Genomic DNA, 19,840 nt, shown 5'->3' on the forward strand with positions numbered 1-19,840 from the left:
ATCGTTTTATAATCTTACTCTCAGATAGCAACGCGTAAACATAATAATATTAATTGAGTGTCATAATCTAAATTGCATTCCGTCGCTTGCAGCCAACTGCCGAGTTTCCGGCTCGCTTGCATCTATTTGTGTCTTGTCTTCGTTATATTTTGCCGAGAGATGCACGAAGGTGAGGTGGTGATATGTTTTATTAGTCAATATTGTCTTTTGGTATTTTTGGGAGAATTTCGACTGGAGGTTTGGAAATATGATTGTAAATTATGATAACTTAATGTAAAAGTTGGTTGCTGTACATCAGATGGTGCCCAGTAGGGCTGATGCCTGATCCGGAGCTGTGGACTACCTAGCGGGTTTAACGAGGCTGCGGCTTAAAGAGCAGGAGTATAACGTAGAAGGAGAAGTCATTGGATGATTTTCTCCCCTCAAAAAAAGCTGGTGTTTCAAAAGTCATGTACATGTCATACTCTTCACGCGGATGTCGTGGAGCTTATGGGACTACATAATTATTTGACTGCTATCGGGTATCAGCAGTGCTCTCTAATAGACCTGAATCTTTTGAACTCCAACCCGCCTGCTAAGCGTAAAGATTATTTAGAAAAAACTCGTAGTCTAGAATTTAAACAATAGATAGATATTTTAGAATCTAGAATATCGTTTTATCATTAAAATCTAGGATTTAGAATGTTGCCAATTTTAGAAACTGCTACTAATTTGTCTATTCATTGGTAAGTTCATTCATTCCTATTGTTGTCAATTTATTACGGAACCAATATCCGGTCTACATTTGTTTTGTCTTGCATTTTTACCAGTCATGAGTTCCCCTACCAAGGTACAAATAAAGAAAGTCATTCAATGTTTTGTTAAAGGTGTGTTTTGTTTCTTAAATGTATAAAATAATAGGTACTAACTTGGATATTAGCGTAGCCATCCTACTGATATTATAAATACTAAAGTTTGTAAGTATGGATGTTTGTTATTCTATCACGTAAAAACCTCTAAAGGTATCAGGATGAAATTTGGAATAGGGATAGATTATTGTCTGGCATAACACATAGGCTACTTTTTATCCCACGGAACGCGGGCGAAGTCGCTTGCAGAAGTTAGTTAAAAATAATTCATTTTTGTGACACACCAAAACAAAATGGCGTCCAGCTGTCAAATTACCGCATGACAGCTGGAAGGTAGTCGACTTTTATTTACACAAAACAAAAGACGACATCGTCACACGACTACAATAAAATAATTTAAACAATAAAAATGTGTTTATTTCCACCGTTTTCCCAAAGTAAGTCATCAGTCATTAAATACATTTCTATATCTGTATGACTCACTTAGTATTTAATCAGGTGCAAATAATGTTTTGTCTTATTATTCACAGGTGTTGTGAAATATTCTTAATAGTTAAGGTATTCATAAGTTTGCCTAGGTATTACTCATGTTATCGGCTATGGAATTCGAAACGAATTCATCTATTCGTCACAAGCACCGTGACTTCAGTTACCTATTTGACCTTCATGAGCAGTTTTTACTGAAGTAGGTGATACTAGTAAGGTTAGCTAGGTTTTTACATATTATAGGTGCCTAGTAATTTAAGAAGAGTCACGAGTCTAGAATTACTTATTCATATTTTCTGTTATTTACTTAATCTTATTATCTGTATGTTTGGAAATACGCACACAGGAGAAAATCTGTTTATAAGGGCTGCAATGTAAAGCAAAAATACAGCTAGTAATAGCTCAACTTCTACAGAATAATGCACACATTACTTCGGAGATTTAAGACTACGCCTCTAAAAATTCACTCTTAGTGTAGACTAAAGAAATTTTTATGCAGTCTCAGTCTGTAATATGCAGAGGTGGGTAAAATTAAAAAGGCAATTCTTCCCAGATTTTGAGATACCTACTGAGCCACAAACAAAACACTTAAAACATGTTTTTAAGAAAATATCGTTATAATGTGCGACATTACATAACAGCTGTGTAAATGTCAACAATGATGCAATAAGACGTACTGTTTAAAAACAAGTTAATGCGCCACCTTTGTGATCGTGTATTGGACTGCGGTTAAATGCTTTATGTAGGTTAAATGAGTACTAGTTTACCTTCCAGAAGATTTGATATCGATATGCTTAACTATTTTTGGTATTAAATTTCACAACACGAAGTTTTTGTTTAGGTAATTACTGCTTTAATTATCAGACAAAAGATTATTTAATTATTGGAAATTTTCCGAAATTCTGGAATGTTAAATTGCGTTTAGTGCTTAACAAAAGCTTAGAAGCGCGCTCTTCTAATTATATTAGTAATAAATACTAACCAAATAATCACAGGTTATCTGTGTGGTATTTCTGAACCCCTACAGAAATTATATTTTTTTTATAGCACATTACATTTATTCCATGCATAGAACACTAGTTAAAACAACGACTGATAGCATTTTTGCGCAACCCAGAGGGCGCCACTGTCGAATATGATCCTTCTAGTCAAGTTATTATCGCTGTTGTTAAACGTTTCCTCTTTGCTACCTTCAAATACTAACGGAAAATTGTAATTGATTTCCTTATTGAGTTAATAGGAGGAAAACAGCATGCCTTGGGCTTTCGATACTTCTCAGGCTGAGCTGTTTACAATAGACTATCAATCATGTCTCAGTTATAAGAAAAATATTTGTAAAAGTTTATGGAAGAGAAATATTATTATGTTCTATTGTTTTTGTTATCAATGGCTAAGGAATTTCTGTAACTGCGTAGTTATTGGTTTCTTGTTGATAGAACCACTGTTTAATATTGTTTGAATAGGTGCAGGTATGACTTATAACTACATTACTATGATTATTTTTTCTTTATACTGTTTTTGTATAGGTATTATAGGCCACAGGACATTTATAAGTGTTTGAGCGATGTTCTTTAATACTTATTTAACGCACAAATAGAGGTTATCTCTCTCTCTTTTAAGATCTGACTGAGGGAGAGAGAGGGTATAAGAGATAAAAGTTGGAAGTTTAGCTCGTATTGTTTCCAAACAAAGTAATCTGCATGATTGGCGCGGTGGCTGGCAACTGGCTGCCACGCAACGTGTAGCGGGGCCGATTCATGCTCGAAGCAACTCAATGTGTGATTCACAAAGTGTTGTTTTGGGTTTGGGTGTGATGTGTGAATTTGTATGTTTTTTAAACGCACCCACGACAAAGGAGAAAATCCTAGTGCAGAAAAACATTTCAAAAATAAATATCTTTACATTTCTCATTACAATAACTTCATGACCTTGTACCGTGTCATGTGATACGGTGGCCGTAAAAAATTGATTCTGATTACACTTACCTACCTTTATGGAAATAGAAGTTATTAACTATAAACTTAGATACTTTAGGTTTTTTTTAAACAGCATAGTTTTTCAATATATTTTCTCACTTGTTGGAATGGGCCAAGGAAAGTTTTCAAGTATCTACTTCTTATAGTGATACGAACGTTAAAATGAGGGAATGAGTCAATCATTTGACCTACAACAACACATATAAAAGTGCAACCAATGTATATATTATGTATGTACTGTCTGTGCATACATATACAGGTTGACCAGATGACCCTAAGACGCAGAGCACTTGCCTTTACAGGCGATACTAAGTATATCGTATCACTTCCAACTTCGCTCGTGCAATTAAACAAGGTTTTATTTAGCCATTTTACAAAACAACAGTGGAATTCCCTTATGAAATTATCCTGATTTTTTTTAGGTAACTATATAGTTATACGCATCATCATCACACATCAATGCTCACCAAAGGCCTCTTCTCAAATGTAGTATTCATTACTACGCGTTTTTTCAATGGTGTCTAAATAATATTAGAATATATATTCATAATTCGAGAAAAGATAGTTTTATGCCCATAAATAGATGGATGGACAGTAGGTGGACATAACGCCGTCATATTGTTACTTGCAGGTAGGATTCGAAACCGCACTCTCATGCAAGAGAAGCAGGAGTCTTAAACATCCGGGCCCTTACGACGATTATATTGGTAAAAAGATTAAAAGACTATGCTAAAAGCAATACGCTCTTTTCTTGAAGGGTTGAAGGTGGTGTCGGTTCAGACTGTTCTACAGCGTATATCGTATGTATCTTTTGTCAAAAAACTCGGTTCGAAATTAACCTAAACTTGTAGTACATAAAGTATAAATCGTTACATCATCACGAACTTGACCGGCAGGCCAAGAATATACAAAATAATGTGCCTACCAAAATAGGCAATTTATTCAATCGGTTAAATAATTCATTAAACGGTTACCAAACTGTTCCTTCCTGCATTTATTTACATACAATAAGAATAAACGCATTGTTCGATGTTCATGATGTAGGTGGAGGTTTAGGAACCCACGCGATCACGTACTTATCACAACTGACGTAAATACGGGTATCTATTATATGACTGTAGTAAAGATGATTCCTATGGCTAGAGGGCGCCACTGTTGCATTTATTTATTTTTTATCGTTTCTTAGCAACTTACAGTCTGCAATGATTGAAGCACATTGCTATTAAGTAACTATTTGTAAAATAAAGTTTTTTTTTGTTGCATATTTTAATGGGTCGACGTTTGGCCGCTATCTCACCTGATGGTAAGTGATGATGCGGCCTACGGCCCATAAGCAACCTATTCACTCAGGCTTTGAAGACACTCAGGTTATACCCATCAGGAAACACAGACTCCGGCAAGAAGTTCCACTCCCCAGCAGTTCGCACAAGGAAGCTTGAAGCGAAGCGCTTCGTTCTCAAAATTAAAAAACAAATAGCATGTTGACTTACTCGTATTGTCTCAGATCCTCAGCAGTGATGATGCTGCCGACCCTCTCCAGGTCATCCAGGAGATCAGCCGCCAGGGTCCCGTTGTAGAGGTCATCGCCCCCGTTCTCAGCTATCCTCTGGTAGGTGTTGCAGAGAGCTTCACTGGGCTTCACCATCGTGCCAGGCTTGTGGAACTGGCCTTTGGCCGTGTTGAAGTACATTTTTCTGGAGAATAACAAGTACTTTGTTAAAATTAAATGACGATGGTCATTCAAGATTTTGGTATTTCGGTGAGTTATACCATATACACCACCAGGGAAGCGATCACTGGGTCGCCTCCCTCTCCGGTTCCTATTACTTGGTACGAGTAATTAACAAGCACTTGATTTGATCTTGATCTTCAGGCTGTCTAATTGTCTATTTTATAGTAAGTAGGTATATTATTGAAAAGTTTAAGAAATAAACACATCGTGAAGGAGAAAAATGAATATGAACACCATAGTTAGCTTTTTTTAAGGAGAAAAATCATTCAATGGCTTCTTCCGACTTTGGTAAGGCGAGGGGTAGTGTGGGCCAGAGCCCTGGTAAACCCGCTAGGTAGTCTGTTGGATACGGTGCCTATTTGTCGTTTGTTATTGCTCATAAGTTCTGCTACTGTAGCAAGAAATAAAAAAAAAGTATGTCAGTTTATGACAATAAACTCCATTTGTTTAAGAAATAAGGAAACTGTCTAACTTCCTTGTGACGATTTTATAAGGGTAAAGGAAGGCTTTGTGTCATTGAGTAATTATGGTCTTCATTCAATTGTTTCAAGTTCAATACTGTTTGTCGACCGTTGCTTGGGTTGCACAGACTATAACTTTGGCGGATTAATGAAGCGCGAATCCGTAGCAAATTCTATAGAGGACTCCTTGGTTTTAAAAAGGGTGTGTGTGGAAATTTGCCGTAACTTGAGTGTATGTTCGGTTGGATTCTTACATCAACTGATGTAAGAGTATCCACCACAAAAAAGATATCTAAGGTAGATATTCGTTTGGTTGCGTGTCAGGGTTTGTGCACGGCCCTTTATAGCAAACATGCATACGAGTATTGTAATGACCGATCTACATATATTTCGTTAAATGTACAAACATAATTTAAATGCTATATCGCAAAATAATGTGTAGATGTATTTTTATAAAAAAAACCTACCGGCCGAATGAGAACCTCCTCCTTTTTAGAAAGTCGGTTAAAAAGGTGTAAAAGTTAATGCACTGTCTTGTAGGTACCTACAAAGTATAAACAGTGAAAGCTACGTAAAACAAAAACAAAAAACTACCGATTTAGCAACTAATCTGTTTGCGTTAATGTTTTGTTGTTGTCACTTATCATAATTAATGAACAAGTAATCAGCTGTGGCAGACAAAAAAATCAGTAAGCATTAGATTACACTACCTAAGTATTGTTTTTTTTTATTGTTTGTTATTATTGTGAACTACATATCTTGCTCTTTGATAATGTTGATTTAGCATTAACGTTTAGGTAAGTTTTATTAGCAGATGTTATTAAAAATATGAATTTTCACCAAGAAACTGGCTATTGGATATAAAACTCTGATGATGCTGCGGACAACCTAGCGAGTTACCGGGGCTCCGGATCGAAAATCAGGACTAAGAATGGGGTGGTTTTTAGTCAGTAAGAGTCTGAAACTCCCTCTCGTCTCACCCAAAGCGGGAGAAGACATTGGATGATTTTCCCCACTCAAAAAAAAAAACACATCTCTGGTGATCAAGATCAGCTGGTGGATAGATCTATGTCCAGCAGTGGACGGACACAGGCTGACGATGATAATAATATGATTATAATGTTTGTCCATAGCAATAAAACCTTTAGTTTGGTTTATAAAAATATACTTAAGTACCTTTCTTAGTCAGTTTTGATATTTTATAATTCCCCATTATGTATCCATAGTCTTTGTCTTTGAGTGGGTCATTTTATTACAATAGATGCAGACTAAGCAAGTAAATCCGCGGGACAAGATCAAACTTTTAATAATAAAGCAATAAACTCAAGGAATGTGATATTAAAAGACTTGTGTGCCAATAAATTAACATCAACTCTGCGTAGAGGAAGCATTTTATATTTATAGCTTAAGGAAGTTCTCGATAAAGTACAAAGACATAACGTTTATACTAAGAATACGTTTATACGACGTACATTAAGACTACATATCAAGTTATGCTAAACCAGTATAAAGTGACCGTCGAATGTGCGGCAAGATCTTATAAAGCGAGACCATGATAAACTGGATTTGTATAGTTTCATATGTATGAATTTTGTAAAGAATACATGTATATCTGATGTTACAAATATGAAAATGTACAGATCGAGTGTTAGTATTTTTCGATGCTCCCAAAATTGCTGTTTAAGACGTTTTAATGACATTGCACTTGCATTGTGTACTACAAATTAGATTTTGCTCCTTTAGTCCCAGACTTCCCAGACTTCCCAGACTTCCCAGACAGGTGCAATGTTGGTATATCGGCATTACCTGCCGTAAAGTGCACCTCTGCCTACCCCTTCGGGAATAAAAGGCGTGACGTTGCGTTGCGTTACGTCATCCCAGACTAAACTTCAGTGTGTACTTTCATTCAAAGCACAGACTAATTAGGTCATAATCCAAAATAAAGAAAGAAGACAGTCATACCCATCACAGTCCATTCCAGTCAGCGAACTTACCTAAGATGAGGATCATTCTTGATGTAAGGTGCCGCCTCGAGTCCATCATGCATGACCTTGGATATAGGAAAGCCATTCCTGCACAGATCCAAACTAGGAGCTATCAGGGTGTCCCAGGGTAGCTTGCCCCAACGTTTGTGGGCCGCCCACATGCCACGGAGCTCGCCTGGCACTCCAATGGAGAGAGGACCTGAGGACCAAGTTACTGAGGTTAAGCAAGATTATGTTCCTCCTTCTACAGAATCATGTTTTGAAGTCCAAGACATTATGACTGCACAGTTGCAGATTTGACTGATCCATTATGGAACAACTTTTTTGATCCGCAAATTGTTATTTGCGTGTAATGTTTAGTAAATTGGTATGTTTGTAATTGCACCTATGACATGGGAAAATTGCACAGAGAATAGCAGAACTTTGTTGTAAATCGATTTACTTATTTCATAGTTACATATATATTTTGATGTAAAAATAAGTGCATTGTAAACATTTCTTGAAATCTATAAGATTTAAATTGAATCCATTATGATTATTTACTTAATAGTTAATACTACTTAATAGTCCAGTTCCTCCTCAGATAATTGTGTGAGTAAGCCGAAAAACATAATAATTAATTTAGTATCAGACTTACAGGATATTTGGTAATAATTTATATCTCTACCTGAACCTAACCACTTTAACCACAAGCGTGACGGCTGACGGATATAATTTTTCGATAGAAATATATCATGGTATGTTCAAAATCTAGAACTTTTAATATGATGCAATTACTTTTGTATTTTCATTTTAATAAAACTGAAAAAAATTAATTAATATAGATAACATATTATTATTTTTTATTTGAATGAACGCAGATCGTGTTCCGAACGCGCTCTATATCTGTTTAAAAAAAAGAACAAAACTTTATTTTTAAAATGATACTATTGTCAGGCGAAGGCACTAACCGTCAAGCCGTCTGGTTCCTAGATTATCTGTGTAGGATGAAAACAGGCTAGGTAACGGGGCTTCAAGGTGGGTAAAGCATTAAGTTGCTATTACTTGGGCCAAGCGGTTTCTGGTCTCAGCATAATTTAATGTGCTGAATAAAGGACGCTAGTCTTCCAATATAACATACGAATGTATATTATTAAATAAACACAGAAAAATAAACACACAAAAAATAAACACAAAGAAAAAATCTAGCTATGTTCCTAGTAACGAACGAATCAATCAATAGTTAATTCCGATCTCAACCTTGAAACCTTTTTAATAAGATCGATTTTTGACTGTATGGAGTGTTGTCAAGTCAAGAAACGAGATCAATACATAGATTTTGAATTATAATCGGTTATTAATTTGGGATGATAAGAAATAAAAATTAGATTGTTTGTTTTGATTAAGCTCCGAAACTAATAGGCTGATTTGAAAAATCATGTATTTTTTTTTTTATTGTTCCTCAGGTTTACTACTTTTCTTTTACAGGATCAGAGTGGACTAGAGAGAAGTTTTACAATTTCCATGCGGGCGAAACCGCAGGCGATATGTTAGTAAATCTAATTAGTTACATAAAAGCTTAATGAATTGGAAAGGCCAGTACGGGGCGTTTGTACAATGAAACGAGTGAAACTTAGTACTACGAACCGGCGCCAGCGCAAGTTAAGAGCAGTCTTGATTGGACGACATTCAAAGAGAAAGCCTCTCTTAGAGAAATTCGCAATGACTTACATATCACATGAAATTGTTATCAAAAATTTATTTGAAACAATCTCCGTACTGGTTTTTGAACGCACTTATAAAGTCTCATTCATGATTTTGGCTGTTTTTTATTGACATGTGCTTTGACAGTTTTGTTTAACGACGATTAGGTTTTTTGTTTGGTATAAGCCGGTAAACGAGCAGACAGATCACGTGATGGTAAGCAATCGCCGCCGCCTATAGACACCCAAAACACCAGAGGCGTTACAAGTGTGTGGTTGTTGAGGAATCGGGGATAGGGAAGGTAAATTGTTTTTTGTGAATATCGAACCATAAATAGTTAAATAATGCGAAAACAGAAACCTTTTATTAAAAGCCAAGTAAATATAGCTATACAAAAATAACGAGAATTTGATAGTCAGTCGGTTTCAATTTACTGTAAATACAGGTAGATTTGCACTTTTTTATTGGTATAGTCACGGATCAGCGCGTACACTAACATTCGATCTTCAAGATTTTTTGCAAAGAGGCCTCTTTGTACCTAGACTGAATAGTTTCTATGAATTAAGTTTTATTTTTTGCCCTGTACTGTACCATACTACATACATAATATTAATATTAATGCCAGTCTTCTTCAAAGTTGAATAAGGGACTAGACATTGAAAAAACAATGTTTCTATGGACAGTAAACTGTTCTTATCCGAACATTAGATACCCCAATATCATGCTAAACTAGATCTAGACTAATGAATAAAATTGCATTGCCTGTAATATTGAAATAACCGCTTTTTACTACATGTCTGTCTGTTTGTTCCGGCTTATCTCTGAAATGGCTGGACCGATTTTGACGGGACTTTTATTGGTAGGTAGCTGATGGACGAAGGAGTATGTAGGTTACTTTTATATTAGAAGAAAATATTGTATTTCAGATAATAAACAAAATCCCAAGTTCTGTCAGAAGTCATTATTCTACGACTGGTATAGAAATAAAATTTTATTTATAGGCAATTATTGTGTGAAATATTACAGCATAACAGCTTCAATATTTCATAACACTTCCATTAAAACGACATCTAACCTTTGCCAAAACGCGAGGGGTCAGTAAATAATAACGGCAGGAGGGTGGAACATTCTAGAATTAATTCTAGCATTCGAGAGCCTGTCTGGATGAGACGGATCGATACACGCGACCCGACGACGACCCCTTCGCAACAGCCCACAGATAAAAAGTAGGGTAGAAAAATCTAGAATTCTGTTTTTATTACTATAGAGGTTTTATTCTGAACAAAAGTGGACTCTAACGCGTTTAAATTTAAGTTCTATTTAGCTTATTCCTCCGTGATGATAATAGATTTTATATTTTAACATAATCATCAAAATTTTCAGTCTTTCTACCTAAGAGGAGTTTGAGGAACTCCAAGCTTGGTGAGAGGGCCTGACACCACAGTCTAAAAGGTTCAGGTTTATCAGAGAGAGCCGCTGCATTCTGATCTTTGTTGGTGTGTCTATGTAGGTAAACTAACCTAGCCACATAAAAGGTTTTTACAACACCCGCAGAAGATGCAGTGACAAATACTTATATTTCTTCTATTTACCGTCATGGAAAGTCAAAGTCAAAATTATTTATTTCAAATAGACCGAGAAGGCACTTTTGAACGTCAAATAAAAACAACAACAATGCGGTCTGTCGGTCAGTCCTCTAGTGAGGCTATTTGCTCGTTCCAAAGTGTAGGTTCCTATGGCGAAGAACGAGCTAGAAACTCCATAGGTTACTCTTTTTCAATCAGGTTCACAATACAATTCTTGGTTACATTGTTTTGTTGGTTCAATTATGTGAGAACAAATTCACCTATGTTAACCCTATTTCTAGAAACACGAATAATTCATATTGGAACCATGTTACATGAATTTACTCAACTGTTTTATTACAATACATTACTAATTGTTATAGTACGTGATATTTCGGCTGTATCACAATGATATCTAGGGCGTTTTCAATAGATACGAGTAATACTGATCATTAACCGATATTATTAATCGTTACTCTTTTGTTTGTATGAAACACGCGAGTCTTGTTCCTATTGTAATGTAGGTTGCAACTTATTTGGCTATTTGTACGTTGTATTTCCTCTTTATAATCATTGGAAAAGAGAGTTTCTTTGTTTCTACTTTTATGAATATGACAGTCTCTTTTTAAAGTACTAGGTCCATACAAATGACACTACCTCTCGCCTTGCCCAAGGTGAAAGAAGTCATTAGATGATTCTCACCCTTAAAAAAGGTACATATAAATATGTTTTATGTTAAATGGCTCTAATGTGTATGGTCATCAAGACTAAGAGTGTGTACCAAATATCAGATCGATCTGTCGTCAAGAACGGACTAAAATTTTTATTCGTTTTGACCAAAACAAACAAACAGGGCAAGCTAAAATTAAATAAAACCGTTTTTAAAAATAAATAAGATAAAAAAGCTAATTTAAATAAATAAAATAGATTACTATTAAAATCACGTGTAGGTAATCTACAGCACATTACTCAATACTCGAGTCACGCATAGCCCGCTCCATTCGATTGCACTTTCCGTTCATATTTCCAGAATTTTCTCGAACATCCGACTGAGCACATGAGTAAATATTCAACAGAGAACACGTTTGTGCAATATCGTTCTAGAACCTTCGTTCGAAGTGTAGGTGAACGTGTTTTTATGTTCAGTTAGGCGCACACTAGTGCAGTGCCGTTCGCTTGGTGTGCGGCGATCGATGGCAGTGTGAAGTTGAGTCTCTGCTCTGTAGAAATATTTCATTCTCCATGGTTCTATGACATTGAATGCTATAATATATTTTGTTGCTATCATTATGTCTAGTGTTAAGGTGGAATGTAGAAAATAAATAGACAACTTCATTAAATAAATAACTAGATAAGGCCAGCTATAAACACTGTTTTAGAAATATTTAGTAGAACTCAGGTTTAGATCTAGCTGGAGTGACGGTTAGGTGACAAATCTAAGTTATACTGTCAAAGTACACTGTGACTTGTAAGATTGTCTTGTTTGAACTAAAAATTAGCGGACACTGTAACTTGAACGAAGATTCATTGTGGACTTCAACGCAGTCATAAGTATTTAAGTAACTATTGAGAAAATAAAAATACTAGATACTTATGTTTTCCTTAATCCGGGAAACCTAGACAGCCATTTGTTGACTAAGCACGCAAAAATAACTTGATCATCTGATCTGTTATTCTATAACCTGTAGTCTTAGTATGAGTTTGTTTTACGTTTAAAGTAATCAAAACGAGAGCGCGTTGGACGCTCTGATTGGCCGGCTCGAATAAACCAACCAATCAGAGAGCCGTACTAAGGGCATTGTTAACCAATTTTTTATAATCAACCATAAAGTCTATATTACTTTGGTACATTTCACAATCCCCGTTATATAACACAGTATATCTATTTTTGTAACACAAATATTTTGTTTATTATCAGGTACGAGTAGCCTTTGATAATGTTATATCTGTTGGTTACAGCAATTGTGTCACGTACGACATTTAGTAGATTTGTATCTCTATTTTGTCTGTCTGTCTTCTGTACCCTTAGTACGAGTTTGTTTTACGTTGAACGAAAACGAAACGAGAGCGCGTTCGGCGCTGTGATTGGCCGGCGTGAATGAATCAACCAATGAGAAAGAATGAATCAACCAATCAGTCTTTAGAAGACTTCTTGGACTCCAAGACTTGGAGAGTCCTAACTTTTAAAATTTGAATTATTCATCTGATTAATCTGATGACTGTTGATGAAGCGAAAGAGGTATGTAAGATTTTTAGCAATTGGCGTCCTATTGTCCTTGCCTACCCCCATGAGCGATAGAGAATAGATAGTGGGGTTATGTATGTACTTATGTAACATTTCTTGTATTTGTGGAAAATGCTGGATTAACTTTAGCAGCTCATAATAATCATGAGCATTTCGGCGAATTAATCGATTGTCTCTTTCCAAAAGGTCGATGTGCAATGTTTATCGCCGGGTATTATATCCTATTATTGATCCCAAGCGTCTTAAAACTTTGTTTACCTAAATAAACAAGTTCCAATGTAATCGATGCATTAAGATTAAGACCTGACCTCGTTTCCTAACACTCGATAGCAGGATACCTACGTGCTATCGCAGCCGTTGATAAACAATTGTTGATTATTTTGTTTTGTTGTTTATTATTATCACGTTATCATTAGATTATCGTTATCTATCCAGAAAAGCCACTTAAGTACAATGTATCTATTTGTTATTGTTTATTGTTTAAATTCATGAAAATGTATGAACTCATTGTTCTACGAATATGGTGCAGACAGTTGAAAATTTTGGGTGTAGTTTCCAATTAGTCATATTCAATGACATTTGTTATAAATATCTACTGTTACTCATCTCTGCATGCTCCTAGACATAACTTTTAACGAATGTCACTAGGCCTGTATATCTGTTTGCTTTTTATACTGAAATAAATGTGTAAATAAATTATGAAAATATTTAATACTAAGTTCTGCCAGTGGCTTCGCCCGCGTTCCCGTGGAACAAAAAGTGTCCTATGTCATATGTGTTATTCCATACTAATTTCATTCCGACTCCTTCAGCTGTTTTGACGTCATTGAGTAACAACCATACACATAAATACACTAACACACAAACTCGCATACTTTCGCATTTATAATATTAGTAAGATCAGATCAGATCACCCACCTTTCGCAGCCTTATCCCAGCTTCCATTGAACATGTCGACGGTAGAGGCTCCTGGTGCCATTTCCCTCGCGTTCACAGTGTAGGCCTTCTCCTCATCCTTCAGGTAGACCGTCATGAAGAAGCCACCACCGAGCCCCATGCTCTGGTGGTTCAGGAGACCATTGCAGAACATGGCCGCCACTGCCGCGTCCACCGCCGACCCATTCTTGATGAGGATTTCTCTGCAAGAGAAATGATAATTGTAGTCTTTATTTGTATATGAATAATGTGTTTGATTAGTAAAGTGGTCTAGATAAACGATGAATATTAGAACTAAAAAAAGAAAGTCGAGTGCACGTGTACTTAAAACTTTAGTGTTTATCATTGTTTATTTAGCTTTTTTATATCTTCACGCCTTTTATCCCTGAAGCGGTAGGCAGAGGTGCACATTATGGCACGTAATGCCACTGTAAAATGTACACACACTTTTCACCATTTGTGTTATAAGTCCCATGTAATAGGGGGTGAGCCTATTGCCATATACTGGGCACAGTTCCAGACTCTGTGCTACTACTGAGAAATTTTCGAGAAGATTACGTCTACCTCTTCAGGGATAAAAGACGTTGTATGCATAATCACATATAGTTTTCTGCTTCTCTTTCTTTGATGAAATGTATATAATTATGTTAACAAGTAACTAAAACATTTATCTTCTATATGACCTACACAGACAAAGTTTGCAAAGGTCACACGGCATCGACATTATGAGCAGGCTGGATATATATCGTCCTCTCACTCTCTCATCTCTGCAAATATATGTACTAGGACTATACAAGTACTAGGCTAAAATATAGGCACGAGTTTCAAGCTTAGGCCTCTTTGCAAATATGTAGATTAAAGATTCATCTCAGTCTCGAGAACGTCAGTAGCTCAATAAAGATAGAATTTTGACACATATTGAGTGGAGTTTATCCTATGTTAAACATCGTAAGCACCTGTTTTATCACCTCCATATAAGTGCCCAATAAACTTATGTGACAGATAGTGCATACAAATTACGTTCTTAATTCAAAGTTATATCAGATATCCAGACATTGTGAAACAAGTCCTTAGTCAAAACTTATCTCTAGAATCCAAATCTACTGATAGGTTTTTGAAGTCCGACAATAGTATATTAGTATCTAAGATTCACATTATTTGATATTTTAGTATTATTAGGCACAGATTACTGTATATATTTCAATGTATAAAATAATAGGTAGTATTATTTGTATACATTTTGTATTATTGTTATTAGAATTATAAGGATATTGTGGATAAGTATTAAATACAACAACTAACAGCAATATGTAATTGTTTATATTAATTAATGTGTATTTATAAGTATGAACCTAAAATATTTTCCTTAATAAGTATATAGGTATAACAATTACATACTTACTTATACATGTATATAGGTTCTAATAGAGTAAATTACACTATCCCAATTAAAATAAACATGTATTTACAGTAGGTACCTATATCATTTTACCAAGGATTCATGTTCAACCTTCAGAATATAGGTGAAGGACATATTTCCACCTTGAAAAGGGTTTCCGGGTCAAACGGTGACCCAATTTCCCTTGAATGCTGAATTATTTTAGGTTTGTAGTTACTTTTTATTCATTTATACTGAGATTATAGAAATACCAATTCCTGTAACTTTACAAAAAGCCTAAGACGTTTATAGATATCACACTAAAACAAATGTACCTACATACCTACCTGTGTAGCTCATGTTACTTGCTTAAATACCCATTAAAGTAAGTAACATGAACGAAATTGTGGAATACATACATATCACCCAGTTGTTTTCTGAAATTTTCAATTGTGTTTTGTATAGCAGCAGTTCAGAGTTTTATAACAATAACATAATTCTGTTAAACATTACTTATAAAACGTTAACAATGTCACGTAAATATCATGGATACGTAATGATTTGCTGAATAATGATTTCCCCTATTTATAAAATGGGAAAATCCCAATATTCTAAATCATGAAATCGATTTTTGTAAAACTTTCCCCGAAACCCCGAATCACATTTACAATTTCCGCACTGAGATATCGGACGCATGATGACGCATACAGCATTGTTGCCTTTCACACGAAATAAAAAAATGACTCATAAAATGTTGTGTCATTTACATTGCACGTTATAACTAACATTGCTCAATATATTATTTATGTGGACTGCTTCGTTGGTCGAGTGGTCGCGAGTGCGACTGTCGAGCAAGGGGTCTTGAGTTCGATTCGCAAAGTATTACTGGACTTTTTTCGGCTTTTCGAAAATTTCTCAGTGGTACACGGAGTCTGGAATTGTGCCCAGTATATGGCAATAGGCTCACCCCCTATTACATGGGACTTATAACACAAATAGTGAAAAGTGGGTGTACATTGTATAGCAGCATTACGTGCTGTCTACCCCTTCAGGGATAAAAAACGTTGCTAAAATTATTTTTCGCACAAGAATACCGGTACCTACTAACATTATGTTTTAAAAAATAGATTTAGTGAACTAGTCCAATATTTACTAGGTCAAGATCGGACACAAAAGACATTAGTCTGATTTCTTCGTAATTTATAGGTTTCATCTAGTTTTTTTTTCAGCTATTTCATTCGTGCCGTAAGATTATTTCACGAAAATATATCACAGCTGAAACTTTCCCCTACATTTTGCGAATCAGTGCCAAGCGAGCGCCCGAAATAGAGAAAAATAGAATAGAAAAAGTTTGGCTATGGTTCCCGTTTCGCGCGTTTTTTAATTCAAAATGGCGATGACATTTCACTTTTTGCTGTTTGTTTGTAAACTTACAATGACGTAGGAGCATACTCTGTTACACACAATATAATTCAGCAACGATTATATTTATCACATCGATTTATTTTGTGAAGGATAGGTAGTAGGTAGTGTAGGTACAGTTACCAGTTGGTTAATTAAAAATAGATAAAGGCGCGAATAGGCAAAGTGTTCTAAAATATTTGTTACTAAACATTTAATCTCTATGAAGGGGGAGGCCTTTGTTAAGGGGGAGGCCTTTGTTCAGCAGTGGACGTCTCTCGGCTGATGATGATGATGATGAAACATTTAATTGTTATTATTCTCAAAAATATAGCTTTAACCACCATGAAACAAGTAATTCCTCAGAATATTTTTTTATGTCAAACAGTTTTAATGTGTTTACATTGTATGGTCATAAAAATTAAGAGTGTGTACCAGATCGATCGGACGTCTGGAAGGGGTTAAATGTCAATTACTAAATTTGACCCAAACAAACAAACAGGTCAAGTTAAATAAAACCGTTTAAAAACGAAAGTCTGAATATTCTACCCAGGCAGATAAAATATGATTTCACAATACTCTAATGAATCTGAATGACGTATTAAATTCGCAATACTAATGCTCTATCTCTATGGATGACGAATTTAAATTGCAAGTAAATATATATATATATATTCCAGGAAAAACAATAATTATATACAAGATAAGAAAATATTTCACAATAACATCCGATCATAGTGACAGACAAATGTAAACAAAAGTATTTACCTAGCTTAAACGTTTATTTATTTACTATTCATGTACAATACATACGACATAACACTGCGTAACGTGTAGTGGGTTCGATTCCCGCACGGAGCAACTCTTTGTGTGATCCACAAATTGTTGTTTCGAGTCTGGGTGTCGTGTGTATGTGAACTTGTATGTTTGTAAATACACCTACGACACTTGATAAAAATAGTGTAGGACAAAGTTGGGGCAAACACAATTATATATTTTTTTTTTTAGGAGGAAAATCATCCAGTTTCTTCTATTACCTCACTCTCGAGAGCGAGAGGGAGTGTCAGACTCTTACTGACTAAAAACCCCGTTCGTACTCCTGCTTTTCAAGACATATACTATTGTGTTACATAGCCCAAGTAAGTAAGTACCAAGGTAAGTACGTTGTTTAAACTAGAAACAATAATGAGAAATATTTTAACTTTCACAGATATTCCTTGTATAATGGAATAGTGATGTTTGCGTGCTTTATTTCAAAGCGATAACTTAATGAACAATGCGTTAACATTTCTTGATATTTCATCATACCTAGTGCGATGTTTAATAATAAAACAAAACTGGTGTGACTCGTTTCTCTGTTTTGAATTTACCACGCATACGAATATTGCGCGGAATATTTTCTTGGATTTGTTGTCAAAATAAAATAATTTTATCTAGAACAATAATAATTTATTTTAGATACTTAATAATGACTATTATTGACTGCGCGTTTGGCTGGTGCGATTCCTGCACGGAACAACAGTTTGTGTGATCCAAAAATTGTTGTTTCGGTTCTGGATGTTACGTGTACCTGAAATTGTATGTTTATAAACGCACCCACGACGCAGGAGTAAATACTACTGTGGACAACGTTTAAAAAACAATTAGGTATGTACCTGTACCAGGTAGGTAGATAGCTACGTCGATTTCGAAAAAATCGTTGATTGTTTAAGTCAAGGAAATCGAGTAACCAACTTAGGACCTCTTTTTTAGCGTTAATAAGTCTGCGTTTGGTCACCAATCCGCTTACTGCCAGAACGGCGAAGCCGAAAGCCGAAGATGGAGCACACAGACTTACAAAGTATCTATTGACTCCGACCTTGAAAAGACCCATGTTCAACAGTACCCAATATCTGGGACAATAACATAGACGAAGTTATTTATTTAATAACACAATATACTAAGTTTCGCAACAACAATAAAAATAATTAGCTAACATGACGATTGTATGTATGCTGAGAATATGAAATCTGATAAGTTTAGTAAATGGAAACTTTACTTAAAATACTGATATCAAGTTTCATGACTAGGTCAGTGTTTATCGCGAAAAAAAACTTAGCAGGAAGCGATTTGAATCTACCTATGTGTAATAATGTATGTATAATAATTGTTAATCATCAACATTCTAGATAATTCATAATTCGCCTTAATTAATAAATCTAAAGTTGTGCAATACCTTCTTGCGAAAACTGTTGCACAATACGGTACTTTCCAACTAATCGTAAACAGTCAAATTCAATACTTTCATTGAAATGCCAAAAATGATACACTTCTATGATTCTAGACTAATAAATAAAATTAGTGGCTGTTTGTAATATGAAAATAACTTTTAAATCACTTTTACTTCCATGCATATTATGAATATACATACGATGCATACACCAAAACAACATTTATTACAATCTTTATACATATGTCTATTTGTTCTGGCTAATCTCTGAAATGGCTGGACCAATTTTGACAGGGCTTTTATTTGCAGGTAAACTATAAAAATGCGTTTTATGACTTATTTTTCTATTGAATTGCAAAGACAGGATTTTTAAGTAGGTAAGTAGCCAAGTAATAACATTATTAAAAACCAATCAACAATCATTACTAGTAAAACATGATGTTTTTTTTTTACAATTAGAGGCTGGTAGCGTGACTAAAGATCACGAATAGACACCATACACAATCTACTAAGGTTTGAGTTCAATATTTTTCAAGTAGGTTTATCTAGAAAATATTTTATAGTATCTATGCTTATGGCTATAAAATATAAAGGACTTTTACTTCTCGAAGCGATTTGCAGATGCATATAGATTACAATGAAATGTGAATATCACCAATTTGTCAACCAAGTAAATTCAGACTCGAAATTGTAAGTCACAGTTGAGAATTTCGAAATCAGACAACACAATAATATGTTCGCCGACAATAATTTATTTTAAGAGCAGACTCAAAACGTTTTGCCCGAATAAGCGAGGCTTAGATAGCAAGTATAAAATAAAACTTTGTACAATTGAGTGTACGTAGCAACATTTTATGTTTCTACACGACCAATGACCTAACAGGTTGTGGCAGTTTTAGAGCAAAAAAATGTTACGCAGCTATGAATTAGTTCGT

General features: G+C 35.1%; 1 protein-coding gene across 3 annotated transcripts in view; it reads right to left on the reverse strand.

The window, feature by feature from the left end:
* Positions 1–19,840, reverse strand: part of LOC118268807 (glutathione hydrolase 1 proenzyme) — a 59,105-nt gene that overhangs the window by 4,877 nt on the left and 34,388 nt on the right. For all 3 annotated transcript variants that reach the window (XM_050701388.1, XM_035583478.2, XM_035583477.2), the window contains 3 exons: positions 13,900–14,120; positions 7,498–7,687; positions 4,801–5,004 (listed from right to left, as the gene is read on the reverse strand). In XM_050701388.1, the coding sequence (XP_050557345.1) occupies positions 4,801–5,004; positions 7,498–7,687; positions 13,900–14,120 (615 nt within the window). The remainder of the gene's footprint in view (positions 1–4,800; positions 5,005–7,497; positions 7,688–13,899; positions 14,121–19,840) is intronic.

This window comes from Spodoptera frugiperda, chromosome 2 (assembly GCF_023101765.2).
Source record: "Spodoptera frugiperda isolate SF20-4 chromosome 2, AGI-APGP_CSIRO_Sfru_2.0, whole genome shotgun sequence".
In the NCBI taxonomy this organism is placed as follows: Eukaryota; Metazoa; Arthropoda; class Insecta; order Lepidoptera; family Noctuidae; genus Spodoptera; species Spodoptera frugiperda.